At 42.2% G+C, this 19,110-nt stretch overlaps 4 protein-coding genes across 5 annotated transcripts in view; 2 read left to right on the forward strand and 2 right to left on the reverse strand.

Annotated features, from left to right (window-relative positions):
- Window positions 1–1,373: 1,373 nt before the first annotated feature.
- LOC130569327 (uncharacterized) lies at window positions 1,374–5,727 on the reverse strand. Its single transcript, XM_057358915.1, has 7 exons — window positions 5,654–5,727; window positions 4,889–5,379; window positions 4,490–4,811; window positions 3,575–4,376; window positions 3,270–3,479; window positions 2,784–3,166; window positions 1,374–2,587 (listed from the first exon to the last, which is right to left on the reverse strand). The coding sequence occupies exons 2-7, from the start codon at window positions 5,017–5,019 to the stop codon at window positions 1,490–1,492; spliced, it is 2,946 nt and encodes a 981-aa protein (XP_057214898.1). The 5' UTR covers window positions 5,020–5,379; window positions 5,654–5,727; the 3' UTR covers window positions 1,374–1,489.
- A 3,825-nt stretch (window positions 5,728–9,552) lies between these two features.
- Window positions 9,553–16,051, reverse strand: LOC130569591 (cytochrome b-c1 complex subunit 2, mitochondrial). Its single transcript, XM_057359325.1, has 14 exons — window positions 15,928–16,051; window positions 14,323–14,409; window positions 14,076–14,225; window positions 13,922–13,986; window positions 13,758–13,814; window positions 13,551–13,675; window positions 13,374–13,471; window positions 13,155–13,212; window positions 12,391–12,486; window positions 12,099–12,298; window positions 11,549–11,629; window positions 10,725–10,801; window positions 10,471–10,624; window positions 9,553–9,812 (listed from the first exon to the last, which is right to left on the reverse strand). Exons 1-14 carry the CDS (start codon window positions 15,949–15,951, stop codon window positions 9,729–9,731), a joined length of 1,356 nt encoding a protein of 451 aa, XP_057215308.1. The 5' UTR covers window positions 15,952–16,051; the 3' UTR covers window positions 9,553–9,728.
- A 195-nt stretch (window positions 16,052–16,246) lies between these two features.
- On the forward strand, window positions 16,247–17,458 carry snu13b (SNU13 homolog, small nuclear ribonucleoprotein b (U4/U6.U5)). The gene is made up of 3 exons (XM_057359326.1): window positions 16,247–16,451; window positions 16,633–16,753; window positions 17,039–17,458. The coding sequence occupies exons 1-3, from the start codon at window positions 16,449–16,451 to the stop codon at window positions 17,299–17,301; spliced, it is 387 nt and encodes a 128-aa protein (XP_057215309.1). The 5' UTR covers window positions 16,247–16,448; the 3' UTR covers window positions 17,302–17,458.
- A 255-nt stretch (window positions 17,459–17,713) lies between these two features.
- crym (crystallin, mu) overlaps window positions 17,714–19,110 on the forward strand; it is a 4,881-nt gene continuing 3,484 nt past the window's right edge. For both annotated transcript variants that reach the window (XM_057358390.1, XM_057358392.1), the window contains exon 1: window positions 17,714–18,657. In XM_057358390.1, the coding sequence (XP_057214373.1) occupies window positions 18,491–18,657 (167 nt within the window). In that variant the 5' untranslated portion in view covers window positions 17,714–18,490. The remainder of the gene's footprint in view (window positions 18,658–19,110) is intronic.

The raw sequence follows: 19,110 nt of genomic DNA on the forward strand, positions 1-19,110 counted from the left end.
TGTAAATAACAAAGATGCAAGCCACAGAAAATATGTTGAAAAATGCCTACGATGCAAGAACAACAAAATAGAGAAATAGTTAAATTCAATTCAATTTATATAGCGCTTTTCACAATGTGCATTGTTCTAAAGCCGCTTTACAGGAGAAAATAAGAGAAACTGAAAAACACAAAAAAGGTCAAACACAGCACAGCTCATGGGGGCGGTTTCCCGGACAGGGATTAGCCTAAACCAGGACTAGGCCTTAGTTAAATTAGGATATTTAAGGCGTTTTTAAAAACATGCTTTACAAACAAACATTACAGTGTGCATCTTGAGACAAAACAATCGCACTGATATATTTTAAGATATTCAAGTGCAAATTGTTTTCGATCAAGATGCCACTCATTTATAAAGTAGTCTGGGATTAGGCTAAAACCCCGTCCGGGAAACCAGCCTATGGTGTTTATAGAACAATCAAGATTATTCTAGTAAATAATATCTAATAAACGCAGTCTCCCCGTGGTTTATTTAGCATATTTTGCATTAAGTGAATGCTTGGCTGAAAAAATGTGTCTTTAATCTAGATTTAAATTGGGAGAGTGTGTCTGACCCTCCATTTTAGAGAGCGTGATGGGTTGTAGTGTGGTAGAAGCTCTGTTATGTAGGTAGGGGCTAAACCGTTTAAGGCTTTATAAGTAATTAAAAGAACTTTAAAGTCAATACGACACTTAATGGGTAACCAGTGAAGGGTTGATAACATTGGGGTCATGTGATGGTATTTTCTGGACCTGGTTAGAACTCTGGCAGCTGCGTTCTGAACTAACTGTAGTTTGTTTATTGATGATGCAGGACAACCACTAAGCAGTGCATTACAGTAGTCAAGTCTTGAGGTCACAAATGCATGAATGAGCTTCTCTGCATCAGCAACACAAAAAATATTTCGCAATTTGGCAACATTTCTAAGGTGGAAGAAGGCTGTTTTTGTGATATTTGAGATGTGATTTTTAAATGACAGGTTGCTGTCTAATATAACGCCAGGTCTTTAACTGTATTTGTTGGAGTAACAGTGCAGCCTTCAATTTGCAGGTTATAATCTGAAATATTCTGCTCACGTGTCTTTGTCAATAGTCGTAACAAATAGTCCTTCTTATATATTTATATTTTATGTTATTGCAAGGCACCGAGTATTGTGTTTTACTAAAACACCTAATCAAATTAATGATAATAATGAATATTAAATTAAAACTTTCAGTAAGTTAAATAACACGTTTAAAAACACATATATAAAAAGGTAAATAAAGTAAGGTAAATAGAATATTAAACAATAAATAAAAGACAAACAAATACAATGATAAAGAATATATTTAAAAACAAGTGTAAAAAGCCTTTAATAACGCCTTTTAAAAACAAATAAAAGCAAAATAACTACAAACTACTATTAACAATGAACAACTTGTTCAAACAACACTATATACATACATAAAACTATATACATTATATTTGCACATTATTTGGAGATGGTTCTTCTCATTTCCTCCAACCATACCTCTTTTGAAACAGTCTCAGTGTGTGGGCAGTACACCCTGCCCCTATACTGACTATGACCTGTTTCACTTGTTTTAAATTGGCCACACTTCTTGCATGTGTTGGCCTCCACAGTTCTTCTGTAGGGTCTCTTGGGTATGGCACCTGGATTGGCAGCGGGTGCAGCAGGCTGTGAGGCGGTGACCTGTGATGGCATTCCCTGCACCATCAGCATGCCTTGGACCACTGGCACATACTGGAACATGGGCACACTCTGGAAACCTGCTGCTGCTGGCACAAGAACATTGGTCACCATCTGCAGTGATGCTTCAGATACTGATGGTGTAACCAACGGTTGGTTTGGAACCGGTGCTTTGGGCCTGAGAGGGGGTCGCCCAACAGAAGTCTGCCTCTGCTTTGCTTGGCCTGCCGTGCTCTCGGGTAGCTTGTACTGGTGCTGCTCCGCTGGCTGATGTGGCTCAGTCCGTAGCTGTTTAGCACCCTGAAGAGGCTCCTGAGCTTCAGGAGCCTCTTCAGGTTCAAGCAGTTCCTGCTCTCTCTGTCTGTTGTTGTGCCACTGAATCAGGGTGTTTTGGTTTACCTCCACCAGCTGCATGGATGTTCCCTCCATTACCATGCTGTTTCCAAGCACAAGCTGCCCTATCCTCCGATAGTCTTGGAGGATCAGAGACCATCTCGACAGGCTTCCCTTTCCTTTTTTCTTGGGGCTACGGTGAATTGTGCAAAGCCTGATGAAGATGGTCTCCACCAGACGGCAGCAGTCAGGCCACTGAGCGGGTACGCTGCCTGCACCCGGCACACATCTGGTGGTGCTCTCGACTCCAGGGGTGTGAGTGGGCCTCTTTGGTGTTCTGAAGCGCCCACTCAGCAGTCGCTCCTGGTGCCGAGCTGCATACACCACCCTCTGCTTGTCTCGGTCATCCAGCTTCTGCCAAAGTCCAATGATGGTGCTGGCTTCCTGGTTGGTCAGGCTGAGGACTGTGTGACCCCGGAGCTCCACCAGATATTCCGCCAGCCTGTCCACATGTTGAAAACCAGGCACATTTTGGTAGTCAACAGCCTATTGAAAAACAATTACTGTTACATTAAATAATAACTTTGATGCAGTTTGCTTACTAATGACTTACTAAAAGAGTAAATTTTAAGTCAAATAAGTTGAAACTCTGGGTTCACAGCACAGAAGCAGATGTTGGCCAATAATTCATTGTTCTTTTTAGCATTTTTGTTTATTAAAAAAATACAGGAGTGGAACATACCATCTCTCCATCGCCTTCCTGCCCTGCATCTTCCAACTCCAAGTGAACAGGTAAATCAGAAGGCTCAGAGGGGACAGGGGACGCGGACTGTGCCAGAACACTGGTGTGAGGGACCAATGACGGCGTTGAGGAGCCCAGGACAGAGGTGGCACTGCTTGTGACTGGGGTGAAAGAACCCAGTGTCAGTGTGGAAAGTGGTGACAGAACAACGTCCAGATCTCTTATTGTGTGATCCTCGTTGATGTCACAGAAGCCCTCATCTTCCTCCCGCTCTTCCACATTGAGGTCATCAAGGAGCTCTGCTGTCTGCTCAGAGTCTGGGTTCATTTCCTGCAGTGCCTGACCAGTCTGAAGGAACAAATACTGCACTCCAATGAGCTCACCTGGAATAAAAACAACAAATAAACAGGAATTAAGTTCAAGTGAGAATGAAATTGATGATATTTGACATAAATGCAGGTTTATACCAATAACAAGTTCTCTTACCGGTGTAACGTGCAGGGGGACGAATCGTGGGGACCACTTTCCTGCCAAACAGCTTTTCATAATTGCAGTTTGCACAGTGAAGGAGTTCTCCTGTGTAGCTGCGCAAAGCTGATGGTTCAGATGACAAGGAAGCAGCCTCCCGGTCCTGGTTCCACCTGTGAAGCCCCTCCAGCAGATAAATCTGAAAGTTCAGACTGTTGGCACTGGTCCCTGTAAACAGACACAACAGTGTTAAGGGAGTCTTAAATAAACACACGCTTAATGCTTTTGTCTACATATGCATTCTATGTGTGGCAGATTCGTACCTGGGATGAAACGGTTGAGATGTAAGTGAAAAGACTCGAGAGAAGTGGAGCCTCTGGCACATCTGTATGTCCTCAGAAGCACACCTCCCTTGGTTAAGGTCCCCGTCTCTGTATAGAGTGCCACACCAGGGGGATCTTGGATGCATTTCACATGCTTTTTCTGAACCCTCCAAATGTGCTCCATCCTTTCTCTGTCCAGGAGAGGAACACCCAGGGAGTCGTTGCCTTTGCTGCTTAGGAGCTCCACAAGCAGCCTTTCCAGGAGAAGGATGGTAGTCTCCTCCCCGCGGGTCCTCCTCCGACAATGGAGAGCCAACTCTTCCCTCTTAAGGTGTTTGTCGACATCTTCATCTGTCAGCGCAGGCCAACCCTGGGACATCATCAGCTCTCTCTTGGCTTTGCGGAGCAGAGAAACATCAGCACCATCCCACTCAAAGATGCACGCTGACAGTCGTGACATGAAGATGGGGTAAAGCTGATGGGCGTCGGTCGTACATCCCAAGGCTATCCTGCGCATAAAATCACAGACGTCCAGCCTTATCAGGAGATCTGGCCATCCACTGAACCTGGCTTTCAACTTTGTCTCTCCCACCTCAGTGCAGCACCCACAGTCGACGTACAACACGGCAGGTGGATCCACACCGGCCTGCTGGTAGCGTTTCACAAGACCGTCTACCATCTTGTCCAGTCCTGCTCCTTCCTGGGCTGTTAAGACACTGATGAGCACCTGGCCAAACTCGTTGCCAACAGAGGTGAGCCACAGTCCCGTTCCTCTGGCTGTCCCTGCCAGCTTTCTGGTGACCTGCAATAGCCATAATTGGGAGCATGCTTTAAATGTAGTAAACATCATACAGTGTAGAATGCTGTGATGTAACATACAACAGCATACATAAACAAAAATCCACCACCGCTGACCTTTTTAGTTGAATCCATCTTTAACACTGTGCCGTAAGTGGATGTTATCCTGGCATGGATTTCATCCAGCCTTGTCAGGATGTCTTGGCTGTAAACGGTGAGGAGCCACTTCCAGCTTGGCACCACTGTAGGCTTTGGGGGCTCATGGAATTTTATTGGCAACACTCCAGGGCGGTTGACCAAGTCCACACATTGGGTGGTGTACCGGGCCAGAAGCTGGAGCCACTCCTCGCTGTGGTTCTCACGCAGCTGTTTGACGACCCATGTGGGACTGTTGCCGAGGCCACGCAGGCGTCGAATGACTCCCAGATCACAGGCATACCTAAGGAAAAGCAAAAATCCAATGTGAAATACATCAAGTATTTGCAAATACTGACAGTGGAAGAAAAGTGTACTTACTTCTGCGTGAGGATGACCCGAAACTCAGAGCGATGGCCCAGATCCAGCTGTTGCAGGACAGTCTGACTCCAGGACACATGCGAGGCTTTGCACTTGGTACAGATGAGGGTTTCTGTGACCATGTTGTACATCCTATCGATGTCCAAAACCTGCCGTGCCCTCTTGTGCAGACCGCCTCCTGTAAGCTGATGCTGTCCACAGGCAGGATTGGGACAGAGCACCTAGACCCTCCACAGCTTATATGGCATCCACAGCAAAAGAGCATGGGCGAAAAATCTGTCTGGAGCTGGAGCCTGATTGCACGTGAGTGCTGGCTGTGGTGGGTAATGCCAGAGCTGAAGGTTGTCACGGAGCTCTGGCTTTCCTGTGGACCCCATTCTAAAAAGCCTGCCGGCAATCCACCTGTGATCCTCTGGTGGTAAGGTCTCAGACCACAAATGAGGAAGCAGAACTGCAGGTGGAGCTGGCAGTGATACCCCAGAAGGAACAGACTGTTAAGGAAAAATGACAAAACATTTAGTCGTTTAGCTGGAAAGCTTATTTTTTGTAATTTTACAAACATATCTCTTTTTCTAAATATTTGAATATTTCTATACATCTGAATATGTTAGCCCTTTTCCCATCACTAGACATAAAATTAGATTTCAAAGAAATAAAATTAGATGTCAAAAGTGAACAGAGCAAAATGGCGTGACTTCGATGAGCTGTAACATTTAATATGCAAATTTCATAACCTTTAAAATAAAAAAAAATGAGATTACTTACAGAGACACTACTGCATGACTCTGCAGGACCGGTCACATCTGGAGTGGTTCTGGGGACAGAGGCTGGAACTCCAGGGTCCTGCGTCTATATAATCATGCAGTGAATTATAAAAGATTATAATAGATGCAGTGAATTGTAACACATCAAATATAACTGTCCAATCATTTTAACTCATATTAGATGGAATTATACACCACTGTTCAGAGGCGTGTGACCAGAAAGATGCTTTAGATTCTTACCTTCACCAAAGTCTTAATTATTTGATCAAAAATAAATTAAAAACAGTAATATTTCAAAATCACAGTTAAAAATGGTTGACTACTTAATAAAGCGTGAAAAAATGTTGTATGGTTTATCTCATTTCATTTTGTTACTGTACAGTTCTGATCTTATTTCATTACAGTATGGTTTCCTGGAATCAAAAGATGTGCTCTTCAAAGTGGAGGCGAGTGTAATGTGTTTTAATAGCATGCAATGTGGATTATGCCAATACTTACAGAGACAGTGGTGCTGGGTATAGGGAGAGCATATCAAAGATATCAAAACTGCCCCACTGGCTGACTAGAACTGCCTCCACAACGTGTTACAACAGACACAAAGGTGTAAAGACACCTCACCCAAAAGCTGAGCACAACCATTTTCTTGACCATGTGACTAAACCCACCTGAGACATTCACACTGACTAATCAGCTAACTAGAGCTGCCCCCACAAGGTGTGACAACTGACAAACAGGTGTGAAAACATTTTCTGTACTTTAGAAATTGTCAACAGAATAGAGTATTTGACACTTTAAAACATACTGTATATTCAAATTAAAATATAGTAAATAGAAAAATTGTTATTACCATTGACAAACTCTAAGTTATCCTTGATGGTGAAGGCTGTGTCCGGGCCTGAGGCCGGGGTTCACTCTGGTCCTGTGCTGCTGGTCCAGCAGGCTGTTGTTCCATGACCCTTGGTGTTTGTTCAGAAGAGCCAGTGGGCTGCTTATAACAACAACAACAACAAACACATACAGACATTTTTGAAAGAGGAACGTTGGTTTGCTAAAAAAAACACTTGCAACGCATTCACATGAATGATACCTTCGGAGAGTGAAAACCACATGTGCACTTCTGGACCGCTCCAAGCAAGGTCAACTGGCCACGGGATTGCATTGGACATTTTTCAATCTGTAACACAAATGTACACGACACATGCATTGGTAACTAAACAATAATGGTTACCTGAGCAACTCCCTGAAAAGAGCAAGTGGAAGACATTTTACACTTTAATTCAAACCACCTATTCAATGAACACCCCTCCCCCACCCTTTCTTTAACAGTACAGTAGCAGTCAATAGTTGCAAAGTATGACGTCATTCTCAAAACACCTGAAATCAATTCATGTCTACAAACAATGCCTTGTTTACAGGTTTGTATAAAGTTTTCACACATTAAACCTGCTAATATGTTGGTTTTATTAGGTAAATACAGTAAACAGTCCATCGTGCAAGTCAACGAACATTGTTTCATCATGCAAAAGTCAAATAAACACCCTCTTACCCTTTGATAAATCTCGTGCCACTTCTTCTGCCTCGCAGCTGGCCTGTTGCCTTCGTCTGATGGCCAAACTCCTGCGCTGGCAAACTTTGTCAGACGAGAAACCCATTCTGCGTCCGACATGGCTTTATGTGACCTTTTTGTAGCCATTGTAGCTCTTGTCCTGAACCGTTTTGCACAACGTACGTAATTAAACATTATTAACGAAACAAAACAGTGGTCATGCATAAACTATGCGATGACGTTAAGCATTCTTACCGTTAGTGCCGCCGTCACAAATATACTCTTTGTTTGTAAAAAAAAAAAAACTCGGAGAGGTCCGTGGCAGTGATGTTGCTCGTAGGTCATTTTCTGTGTCCCCCCCATCCGAGTCATTTTATTTTGAGTATCTGCCGATCCGATACTTGTATTTTCCTAGTGCTAGGTGTATGCTCCATGTATATAAGGTTATTAAAATATTATTCATTAACAGTTCAGCATACTATAAATGATAGCCTCTAACATACTGTAGCGAACATATTGACAGAATTAGTCTTTTCAACTAATTCAAATAGCAGGATTAGATGAAACATTCAAACAACACTCTTTATCAATGAAGTACAGCTGAAATGCTTTTATTGCTGCTTGAAAAAACAACCTATGCTGGGTTAGGTATGTTTTGATGCTGGTTTGACCAGCACATGCAGCTAAGGACGAGCTTAAACCAGCACAAACCAGCATCAAAACATACCAATACAGCATATGCTGTTTTTTTCATTAGGGTTGACAGGAGTTTGTCCTCATGAGAGTACATTTGACACTGCCTCAAAACTAAAACACTCAACACAATACTGCAAGTTCACTCTGTGGTACTCATATACAGGTGCTGGTCATATAATTAGAATATCATCAAAAAGTTGATTTATTTCACTAATTCCATTCAAAAAGTGAAACTTGTATATTATATTCATTCATTACACACAGACTGATATATTTCAAATGTTTATTTCTTTTAATTTGATGATTACAACTGACAACTAATGAAAATCCCAAATTCAGTATGTCAGAAAATTAGAATATTACTTAAGACCAATACAAAGAAAGGATTTTTAGAAATCTTGGCCAACTGAAAAGTATGAAGATGAAAAGTATGAGCATGTACAGCACTCAATACTTAGTTGGGGCTCCTTTTGCCTGAATTACTGCAGCAATGCGGCGTGGCATGGAGTGGATCAGTCTGTGGCACTGCTCAGGTGTTATGAGAGCCCAGGTTGCTCTGATAGTGGCCTTCAGCTCTTCTGCATTATTGGGTCTGGCATATCGCATCTTCCTCTTCACAATACCCCATAGATTTTCTATGGGGTTAAGGTCAGGCGAGTTTGCTGGCCAATTAAGAACAGGGATACCATGGTCCTTAAACCAGGTACTGGTAGCTTTGGCACTGTGTGCAGGTGCCAAGTCCTGTTGGAAAATGAAATCTGCATCTCCATAAAGTTGGTCATAGTATGCGGTTTATTAATATTCTTTCTTTACTTTATACCTTACAAATGTGAGAGTAAACGCATATTTTAGTGATTTTCAATCAATTTGGCGTGTTTAAATGAACGGACCCTGATGTTTGTGAGTGTCACTAAAGAAGCTTTTGATTGTTGTTTCTAAAAACGGACAGCCTGCTAAACTTATGTGGTAAGAACATAATGTTAAGCCTAAACATAATGTTTATTCATCTCTGTCAATAAATATCTGCTTTAAATCCTCTATATTCTGTTGAAGTCTTTGATTATTTATGTCATTTACTTCAGTATCTAAATAAAATATCTGATTGCGATGTACAGTACTGTGTTGAGTTTTATTTATCGTTATACTGTGTTTTATACATATTTGAATAGAGAATTTCTCCAATTATGCATAAAATGTCATATTTAACGCACAGATTAAATCACAAATTAATTTAATCCTCCATGTGAGGGATGATAATTGTTTAAATTAAATTAAATAAAAAGATTTTAACAACGTGACTGTTTGGACGTTAGGACGTGCTCATCGCGTCCCAGAAACGTTATTTGGTACGTCGCTGCGACGAATATGGTACGTTCCAGGAATGTCTTCAGGAGGTAATCACCATGTCCCAACAACGTCCAATGTTACGTCGTCACGATGAATATGGGAATCACAAAGTTACGTTGCTGGAACGTTATTATGGTACGTCGTGGCAACGAATATGGTCCGGTCCAGGTACGTCGTCACAACGTAACTGTGTTAGCTGGGAAGTTACTTCTAATCATACATACGTAACATATTATTTTCTAAATTTTAAAACAAAATCTGGAATAATCTAGCAGTCTTCATGTTATGAAGTGTTGTTTGTGTGTTCAAAATCAAGACGTTTCACAAATGTTTGTCAGTGTTGGTACACAGATACTTTATTTATTCATTTAGCTGAGCTCCAGCCACTTGCTTCTAATATCGAGATCAAACGTGGATGAAAAGAGCATCAGGACAGAAATGGTGAAGCTCATTTACTTTAAGAATGAAGAAGAGTTTATCAAGTGCACTAGATCTCATCAACAAAAGGGGTGTTGACCAGGTGTCCACTGGCAGACATCGTCTTTTTGCCAGACATGAATTTACCCGCCGCCTGAAAAAGAAGATGACGTCATTATTACACATCAATCACGAAAACGAATCTGTAGGAATGATCATCATAAAGACATACTGTTATAATTTCACTAACAAACATCAAATAGTTCTCAGATATTTTAAGCCTTTTGAACCTGATTCATGCTGTAGTTACTTAAAAATAACAAACAAAACATATTTGCAGCATCACCTGACATTCATTTGTGTTTGTCAGAGACTCGCCTGCACACATTTACAGTCGTGACTCAAGAGATGTCAAGTTTGGTCAGGGTCACAGGTCAAAGGTCATTACTATTCCTGTGCTCACAGCAGTACTGAAAGAGATCCAGCAAGGGTTCTTTGAGCTTCTCTGATTGGTCAATCTCACACTGACCAATGAAATGAATTTGTTCTGCCTCAGGGCTCTTCTTCATGTTCTTCTTCTTTACCTGAGCTCTGGGCTTCAGGCCACGACACCAAACATTCATCCTCATCTGATCTTTCATTCATTCATATCAGAAGAGTGATAATTGAGGAGAAACATGCTTTAATAATCTTCAAGTGTTTTCAGTGTTTTTACAGCCGTTCCGCTCAGCTTTAGCATGCAGTGTGAACGCATAAACCCGAGCGGCACTGCTCACGCAGTGAGTGTGTACGGAAACACAAGAGTCACTTACACTGACGACATCAGCTGAAGACACAGCATCTATTTTGTGACTCATGACTTCAGGGGAATGATAAGTGCCCTCTGTAAGTGCTTGAGTACCAATGGCTTCCATCAGTCCCTCACAACTCTCAATGGACATCAGACAGTCGGCCTTCAGCTGATTCCTGATCAGTCAAAACAACACTTCTTTAATGGACACATGAGCACAAATACACTGCGCAGTGTGTGTGTGTGTGTGTGTGTGTGTGTGTGTGTGTGTCTCACTTCGCTCTGTTGAGATCAGCGGCAGTGAGATTCCCTTGAGCAACATCATTCACCTGACCCACGGCTGCTGACATCACCTGAACACCACATGAACACATCCAATGCACCTCATTTCAGCACATTATTTCAATCTAATCCCATCACTTCAGAAGAAATTCATGTCTATTATCACACAGCTCTCTTTAGTTACTTGTGACACCCGCAGAAAAAATCAAAAGACCATTTCTAGGTGTATTGTGGTCAGTCCAGTCCAGTGTCATCACAGGTTATTGCATTTAAAAATATTCTTTGAACTTTTCCTAAATGCAGAGAAATATGACCTAAAAGTGAATATGAACTTGTTTTCTTTGCAGTATTTGAGGTCTGAAAAACCTCCGAAAATCATTTTGAAATGGTTTCTTATTTTTTCCGCGGCTGTATAACTGTACGTCAGTAACAGATGCAAAAACACACTGCTCATCCGGCTGCTGCTGTGCAGTTTAATAATTACAGTACATTTAATAGAAATATGTCTAATTAATAACATACAGTAGATGAGATTATTTCCAAATGTCATGTTCATCTTGCTTACAGCAGACAGAAAACCATTTCTCCTCGTATTACAAATGAGCTCATCAAATATTTGAGCTGAATCTTTCACGTTCAATAATTGACTCACGAGTTGTAATGAACAGGATAATGTACAGCCAGCTGGTTCTTATCACAAAATCCCCGTCAGGGATTATTCTGACTGTACATTATCCCCTAAATTATAAATGTATTGACCAATGAATCGGTAAGCACGTTGTTTAACACATGTTTTGAGAATAAAGGGTCACACGTACATCTTTGGCAGCATTAGGATGACAGATGGTGTAGACACCGAACAAACCCGAGTCAGTGTAACTGACGTTAAAAGCAGACACCTGCAACACAAGAGAGAGAGAGAGAGAGATTATAAAGAAGTGAAATGATACAGTGACGAAGTTTTTAAAGCAACACTTTGTAGTTTTTTGGACTTTAAAAAATTGTCTGTAAAATGATTTCAGTGGTAGAACAACTCTAAACCGGATGAATTCTACTGCTGCTGCTACCTGAGCAGTGTCATAGCAGGTAAAACCACTCTGTAAGTTGTGTGTGGGGGTCGGTACACACAGCCCCGTCCCGTCCCATGCCTGCCGAAGAGTGCCACATGGTTCCTAAACAATGCTTCTGCATTGGCCCGTTTCATCAGCTTACTTAAACAAATTCACGTGTATTGCGCTGGCCACGGGGAAGCTTATACAGCGACATTATTTACGCCACTGGTAACAGACAATTGCGCTTATCAACCACATGAGGGAGCCGTGAGTAAAAGTTCCAAAGTGTTGTTTCAAAGGAGAAGGTGATGCTCACATCAAAGGGTTGAGCTGTGATCTTTGAGACGGCCTGACTCAATTTGCTGCTGCTGTTAGATCCTCTTTTAACTCGAGGTCCCGATCCCAGCACACACTGCAGAACACTGAACGCTGTGGCTTCAGCCGCCGTCACGCTGGATCCCTCGCTGACCAACAGAGCGTGAGTCAGATCACCTCCAGTCTGATGCCTCAGCTCGCCTGTACACAACACACACAGAACATCGCTCATCAGACCTCATCAACACACCAGCTTTCAACATTTCCTGAACAGACGCGTGATGTCATTTTACCTCCGCGGTACACAGCTTTAGAGCCGACGGTGCCTGTTCCACTGCGCATGTTCAGAAACTGTTCTCCAACCTGCTTCAGTACAGCGTGATCCACTCCTGAACAATAACACACATCATGACATTTCAAGGAAAAACATAAAGTGTCATTACTGCAGAGCATGTGAGCGGAGCGTGCGAAACATAGTCGGAGCGCGGAGCAGGTTTTTATCCAAAGCCCGGAGCGATCGCTCTGTCTTGCTCTGGTTCACCAAAAATAGACTAGGTGCCTATCTTTAGCGAGGGGGGCTTTTGAAACGTGCCGCGGTGCGTCTGGTGTAAACACAAGCATAGACTAGAATGACTGCGATCAGTCCCGGTAGCCGCGTCGGAGCCGTAACGTGCCACAGATGCGTGCGGGCGTGGAGCGGGATGATATTGTAGGTGAGCGAGGAGAGGAGCGGTCTGGTGCGACTTTGAGGGCAGAAATTCTCACCTCTCATGCTCGGCATTACTGACATGATTATTATCATCATCTGAAATAATCACAGATTCATGTTCATCATGTTAAGTCTAGTTTAAGGTTTGCTGTGATATAAACACACACACAGGTAATGACTGAATCACTGCCTCACACAATCATCTAAATGATGCCACTTTTTATTTACAATAAAAGAACTCATAACCTATCTGTTATCAGATGTAACAGATCAATATAAATGTACGAGTGAAAAGTTTATAATGATGGGCCAACCTGCACATATGAACAACGTGATTTAATGACATACCAAGACCAACGAGAGCCATTCTTGCACTGGTGAAGTTATTCTGAACAAAGGTGTGCATCTGTGTGAACAGACATACAAGAAGAGTCACTGAGAACATTCCACGTTACATTGAACAGCCGCGTTTATTATTCCAAGCCTCTTACACATGAGAGCGTGTTTATAAAGCACAAGAGAGTGACGCACGTCAATCCAGTGGAGATGAAAGTGATGATGTCATACCTGTTCTGTGCTGATGTGTCCCATCATGTAGTCGGGACAGTAGAGAGAATTGGACAGAGCGTTCTTATAAGCTGCTGCATGAAGGTTCTCGATCACACCTGAGAATGACACACAGATTCAACCTCCACCGGACAACACCGAGAGCTCAACAGCGTCTGTTCATGAACGGACGAATACCGATCTGCGGAGTCTGTTTGCCGAGTTCTTTATCCAGCTTGACTTTAGCAGTGAGATCAGACACTTCCCACAGACGAAACTCTGGTGCGGTGGTCACATTGATCAGATACTCCATCACCGTATCACTGCAAGAGAAACATCACGCTAATGCTACACACACACATCATACATGATCAGACAAACCATCACATCTACTGTATTACTTACATGTGGTCTCTCAGACAGTCCACGGTGTAGACCATCGTTTCTCTGGAGCTCGACACACTGTGCGCAAATATTATACAACATACATGACATCACACCAACATCCCAAACATGACCTCTATTCACAGACAACATACAGCAGAGATATTCAGAAGACACATAGTGACCTCAGGCTTCCTCCTACAGCCTCAACACCCCGACAGATCCTGAAGGCTGACGCTCCTTTAGTCGTCTACAGTCAACGACATACAGAAACAGATCACTGACCAGAGTCACTCACAGCACGCTGTCCAAACCTCACACACACCGCACACTTCATACCAGACTAGCGGCCAGACGGAGCAAGTGTGTCACACCGAGATTATCCGCCGTCTCAAATCTGCTTCCAGCTTTAATCAGCACACCGATCCGGGAGGCAGGAGAGTAGTTTTCCAGGGATGCGATCACTAAACCGCTGGGAAGTTTTGTCACCTGAAGAGAAGAAAAAAGCATTTGAATAAAAACTGATTCTCCAAAGAATGTACATTGGTTACTAAAGTGTTATTGCATTGCAGAGAGAGAGACTGACCTGCACCTCCTGTGGGTGAAACTTCAGCGGCTCCACGGCTGCCGCAGTCTCCAGCTTACGAGCGGCCTGAACTCCATAGAGCCTCCGCTGAAAAACACACAACACACACATCATAACACGTGATGACAAACACACAACACACACGTCATAACACGTGATGACAAACACACAACACACACATCATAACACGTGATGACAAACACACAACACACACATCATAACACGTGATGACAAACACACAACACACACATCATAACACGTGATGACAAACACACAACACACACATCATAACACGTGATGACAAACACACAACACACACATCATAACACGTGATGACAAACACACAACACACACATCATAACACGTGATGACAAACACACAACACACACATCATAACACGTGATGACAAACACACAACACACACATCATAACACGTGATGACAAACACACAACACACACATCATAACACGTGATGACAAACACACAACACACACATCATAACACGTGATGACAAACACACAACACACACATCATAACACGTGATGACAAACACACAACACACACATCATAACACGTGATGACAAACACACAACACACACATCATAACACGTGATGACAAACACACAACACACACATCATAACACGTGATGACAAACACACAACACACACATCATAACACGTGATGACAAACACACAACACACACATCATAACACGTGATGACAAACACACAACACACACATCATAACACGTGATGACAAACACACAACACACACATCATAACACGTGATGACAAACACACAACACACACATCATAACACGTGATGACAAACACACAACACACACATCATAACACGTGATGACAAACACACAACACACACATCATAACACATGATGACAAACACACAACACACACATCATAACACGTGATGACAAACACACAACACACACATCCTAACAACACATGATGAGGAACACTGTGTGCCAAACACAACACCAGACAGATTTATTTCATCTCTGTGGATCTTCAGTTCATCCAGTGGCACCACAAACGACAACATCAAACAAACTCATGTAATAAAAGCGAAATTCATTCCTAGAGATTTGTTATTAGATGAAGTGAGCGCACACAACTTCTCACAGTGTGATACATATTTTGACCTCTAATTTTATTTCTATGAATTCTTCAAACTAAAATGACATCATATTTCTGTACTGGCATGACAATGTCAATTCATTTGTCATTTAATGTCAATATTATGTCCTTTAGAATGTTTATACAGTTTTACCATTTGTGTTGTGCTGATGCTGTCATACCACCAAATACATACGTGCATACGTGTGCGTGTCAGTGTGTAACCACACCCTGTTACAAAGCACACATATGTAACGCGCAGAAACGAATTTCAATTCGTGTGTAAGAAAAAGTCGAGCATAACGACACTTTAAAGCTAACGTACATAACCACATACATTAACTCTCTCTCTCTGAGAATGATTGAGCTGTGTGAGCTGTTAAAGCGCATAAATCAACATACAGACACACAAGTATGCAGTACAGATGAAGCACTTGTGCTCATGTCATGTCATATATAATGAAGTACTCACTGATAATTGACTGATTCCTCTCATATTCTCCTTCACTCACACTGCAGCAATATGGCTGACCTACGGATGTCCTACCCACAATGCCCTGCGCGCTGATTCTGTGCGCACACACGCAGCGAAGCAGGAGGACATACTGACACCTGGCGACTCGGCGAACAGACTATAACACCATTTCAAGCAGCCGCGTTTAGTGTTCTTTTTTGTGTGAAGATTAAGCTACACACTGAATTTTAAATTGTTTAATTGCTGTGAAATGCACGTACTTACAGGAATACATAAACACGGTTGCGTGAAGTGGGTTGAATGTGATCCGCGCATGCGCAGTATGCACGATCCGAACACGACACGTGCTGCTGCATACTACAGGAGTAGAGAAGAGGCCGAACGTGTGCTGGTCGTTTGAGGAAATTTCTGTTGTATATTTTGTTTGTTTGTTTAAGCAAGCAGTTGTGTCCTCTGTGAAGCTCTAGCCGAGAGGACCGGGTTGACTCGAAGCGTTTCTGCAGGAATAAATAAACACGATGGTAAGCGGATGTTCATCTGTATGAACGGCTGAGCGATTCTTTTAACTTTGCTTTAAGACCACACTGGCGGGTTTTTATTATGATCGGAGATATTGTCTGTTTGAAATGATCTGAAGATGAGAGTTAGCTGTGTAACTTACAGAAAGTGTGTTTGTGACGCGTTTTGGTGTGTGTTGTTTAGAGTGAGTCAGAAGTGAACCCGAAGGCTTATCCTCTGGCAGACGCCACGTTCTCTAAAACGATCCTGGATCTCGTGCAACAGGCCGCCAACTACAAACAAGTGAGAAAAGGAGCCAATGAAGGTAAACGACACTGAGACCGAGGCCTCGGTCATACGCAGGAAACAGTGATTGGCTATTCACGAGGAAAGCATTTGACTGCTTTTTTGGTTCTACTCGAATAACTTGGTCAAAAGAATATTGACGTGGCCACCACATCCCACATAAAGTGTAGTGTTATTTTGCTTCCTCCAAAACATAAAGCAGTGTTTCCAATAGTGTTGTTCCTCGCTTTTCCGAGATATCAGCTGCCCACCATTGTTTAGCGTGACTTCCTAAAGACAGCAGATGTGATGTTGTCATCCACAGCCACTAAAACCCTTAACCGTGGGATCTCGGAGTTCATCGTGATGGCTGCTGATGCTGAGCCTCTGGAGATTATTCTGCACCTGCCGCTGCTGTGTGAGGACAAGAACGTGCCGTACGTGTTTGTGCGCTCGAAACAAGCTCTGGGTCGAGCCTGTGGCGTGTCCAGACCCGTCATCGCTACATCGGTCACTATCAAAGAAGGATCACAGCTGAAACCTCAGATCCAGTCCGTGCAGATGGCCATTGAGAGGCTCTTAGTTTGACCTCATACTTTTTACACTGTTTGTTTTATGATTCATTCTTAATCTCTTTGTACAGTCTTAATGGCTTTTTATCATTCATGCAGTTCATTTCCTTTTTTAAAAATGAAGCAGTATTGTGTATGAAATTGCTAGACGAAATAAAGTTTGGGTGTGAACGAAATGATCCAAAGGTGTGATGTTTTCAGAAGCACTCTGCATGGTTAACATCAGTTACTAGTAGAAGTAAACTTGCCTGAACTTCGCCAATGCATGTTCGCTTATTATGGACAACACTTTAGCTTTAGGTACGTTAAGGTCATTGACATTTACTAATTGTATTTATGCTTTAAATATGTATATATACAGGGCTCGGACAAGATAACGTAAACACCAGGGATACAGATGATGTGTTTTTATTAAATAAGATGTTGCCTTTAATGCAGCTTCAAAGCTCCTTACTGAAGGTTCACACAACATTTGAGTAGTCTTAAAGTTGTTATCATTTGTCTATCAGAACAAAGTCTGTTTTGTGAAATTTGTTGTCGTCGAAACACTAAACAGTCTGTTGAAAGGTTACAGAAGAGCTACAGGATTTTTATCTTGACAGGTGACATTATTTCTTGTAGGTCATTACTATTTTCCCTGCTTATAACATTCCTCTGTTGTCTGATATGGATCACAAAATCAGACCTAAACAGTTTCAACACATCAAATTTCCTAAATCACAACCAATAAGCTCTCCCTATTCTTCATAAACATTTCCTCAGTGCAGCTGTGACACGTCAGAGGAGATCTGGCCCTCCCGCCTCGTTTCGTCATGCAACCAGACAATATAAAGATAAACACCAATATAAAGTATAAACCTCTGTAACGATGTTTGGCTGCTATTTTGTCAAACTCGTGTAGGAATATAGTACAAAGTCATGAATTCTCAAAAGTGTCACTAAAAGAGTACAGACAAATAAAATGTGAAAAATTAAAAGTGACATTGTAGGCTATATATATATAGCGATAGGGAATTTATCATTTTATATATACATATTTTTTATGTATTATATATTCGATTGTGCTCCGTCATTTGAAATGTTTATACCCAATACAAAAAAATACACAGCTTTAAAAAAAGTTTGTTTTGCCTTTATGACCGAGACCACGTGACAGAAGAGCTGAAGTCCACAACAGCCCGACAGACAGACAGACAGACAGCACAATGAGTGAGTGTCCAGTTGTTTTAAATAAAGATGAAGTGATCCGGCTGCTCAGTTTGGAGGATTTGATTCCCAGACTGGAATCGGCGATGGGAAAGTTTTCCAGACGGTCGACTTCGGGAATCATTCAGCCTGTGAGATCTGTGTTGCCTATCCACAAACACCACGGGTACAATTCTCTCTCTCTCTCTCTCTCTCTCAAAGCTTTATTAGCATGATAAAAAACTTTACATTGCCAAAGCACAGGAAAATGTAATATAAACATGCACAAATACAGATTAAGATCAAATAAAAGTACATAAGTATATATACATCTCAATATAAACAGAAAAAGAGCAAAGTATTGGTGACCGTTCTCAGTGAGGGTGACAGGATCAGGTTGTGTTGTGTTGTTGTTTGGTCTCTCTCTCTGTCTCTCTGTCTCTCTGTCTCTCTCTCTCTCTCTGTCTCTCTCTCTCTGTCTCTCTCTCTCTGTCTCTCTGTCTCTCTCTCTCTCTCCCTCTGTCTCTGTCTCTCTGTCTCTCTCTCTCTCTCTCTCTCTCCCTGTCTCTCTCTCTCTCTCTCTCTCTCTCTCTCTCTCTCTCTCTCTGGCTCTCTCTCTCTCCCTCTCCCTCTCTCTCTC

The sequence above is a fragment of the Triplophysa rosa genome, linkage group LG18 (assembly GCF_024868665.1).
Source record: "Triplophysa rosa linkage group LG18, Trosa_1v2, whole genome shotgun sequence".
Taxonomy (NCBI): Eukaryota; Metazoa; Chordata; class Actinopteri; order Cypriniformes; family Nemacheilidae; genus Triplophysa; species Triplophysa rosa.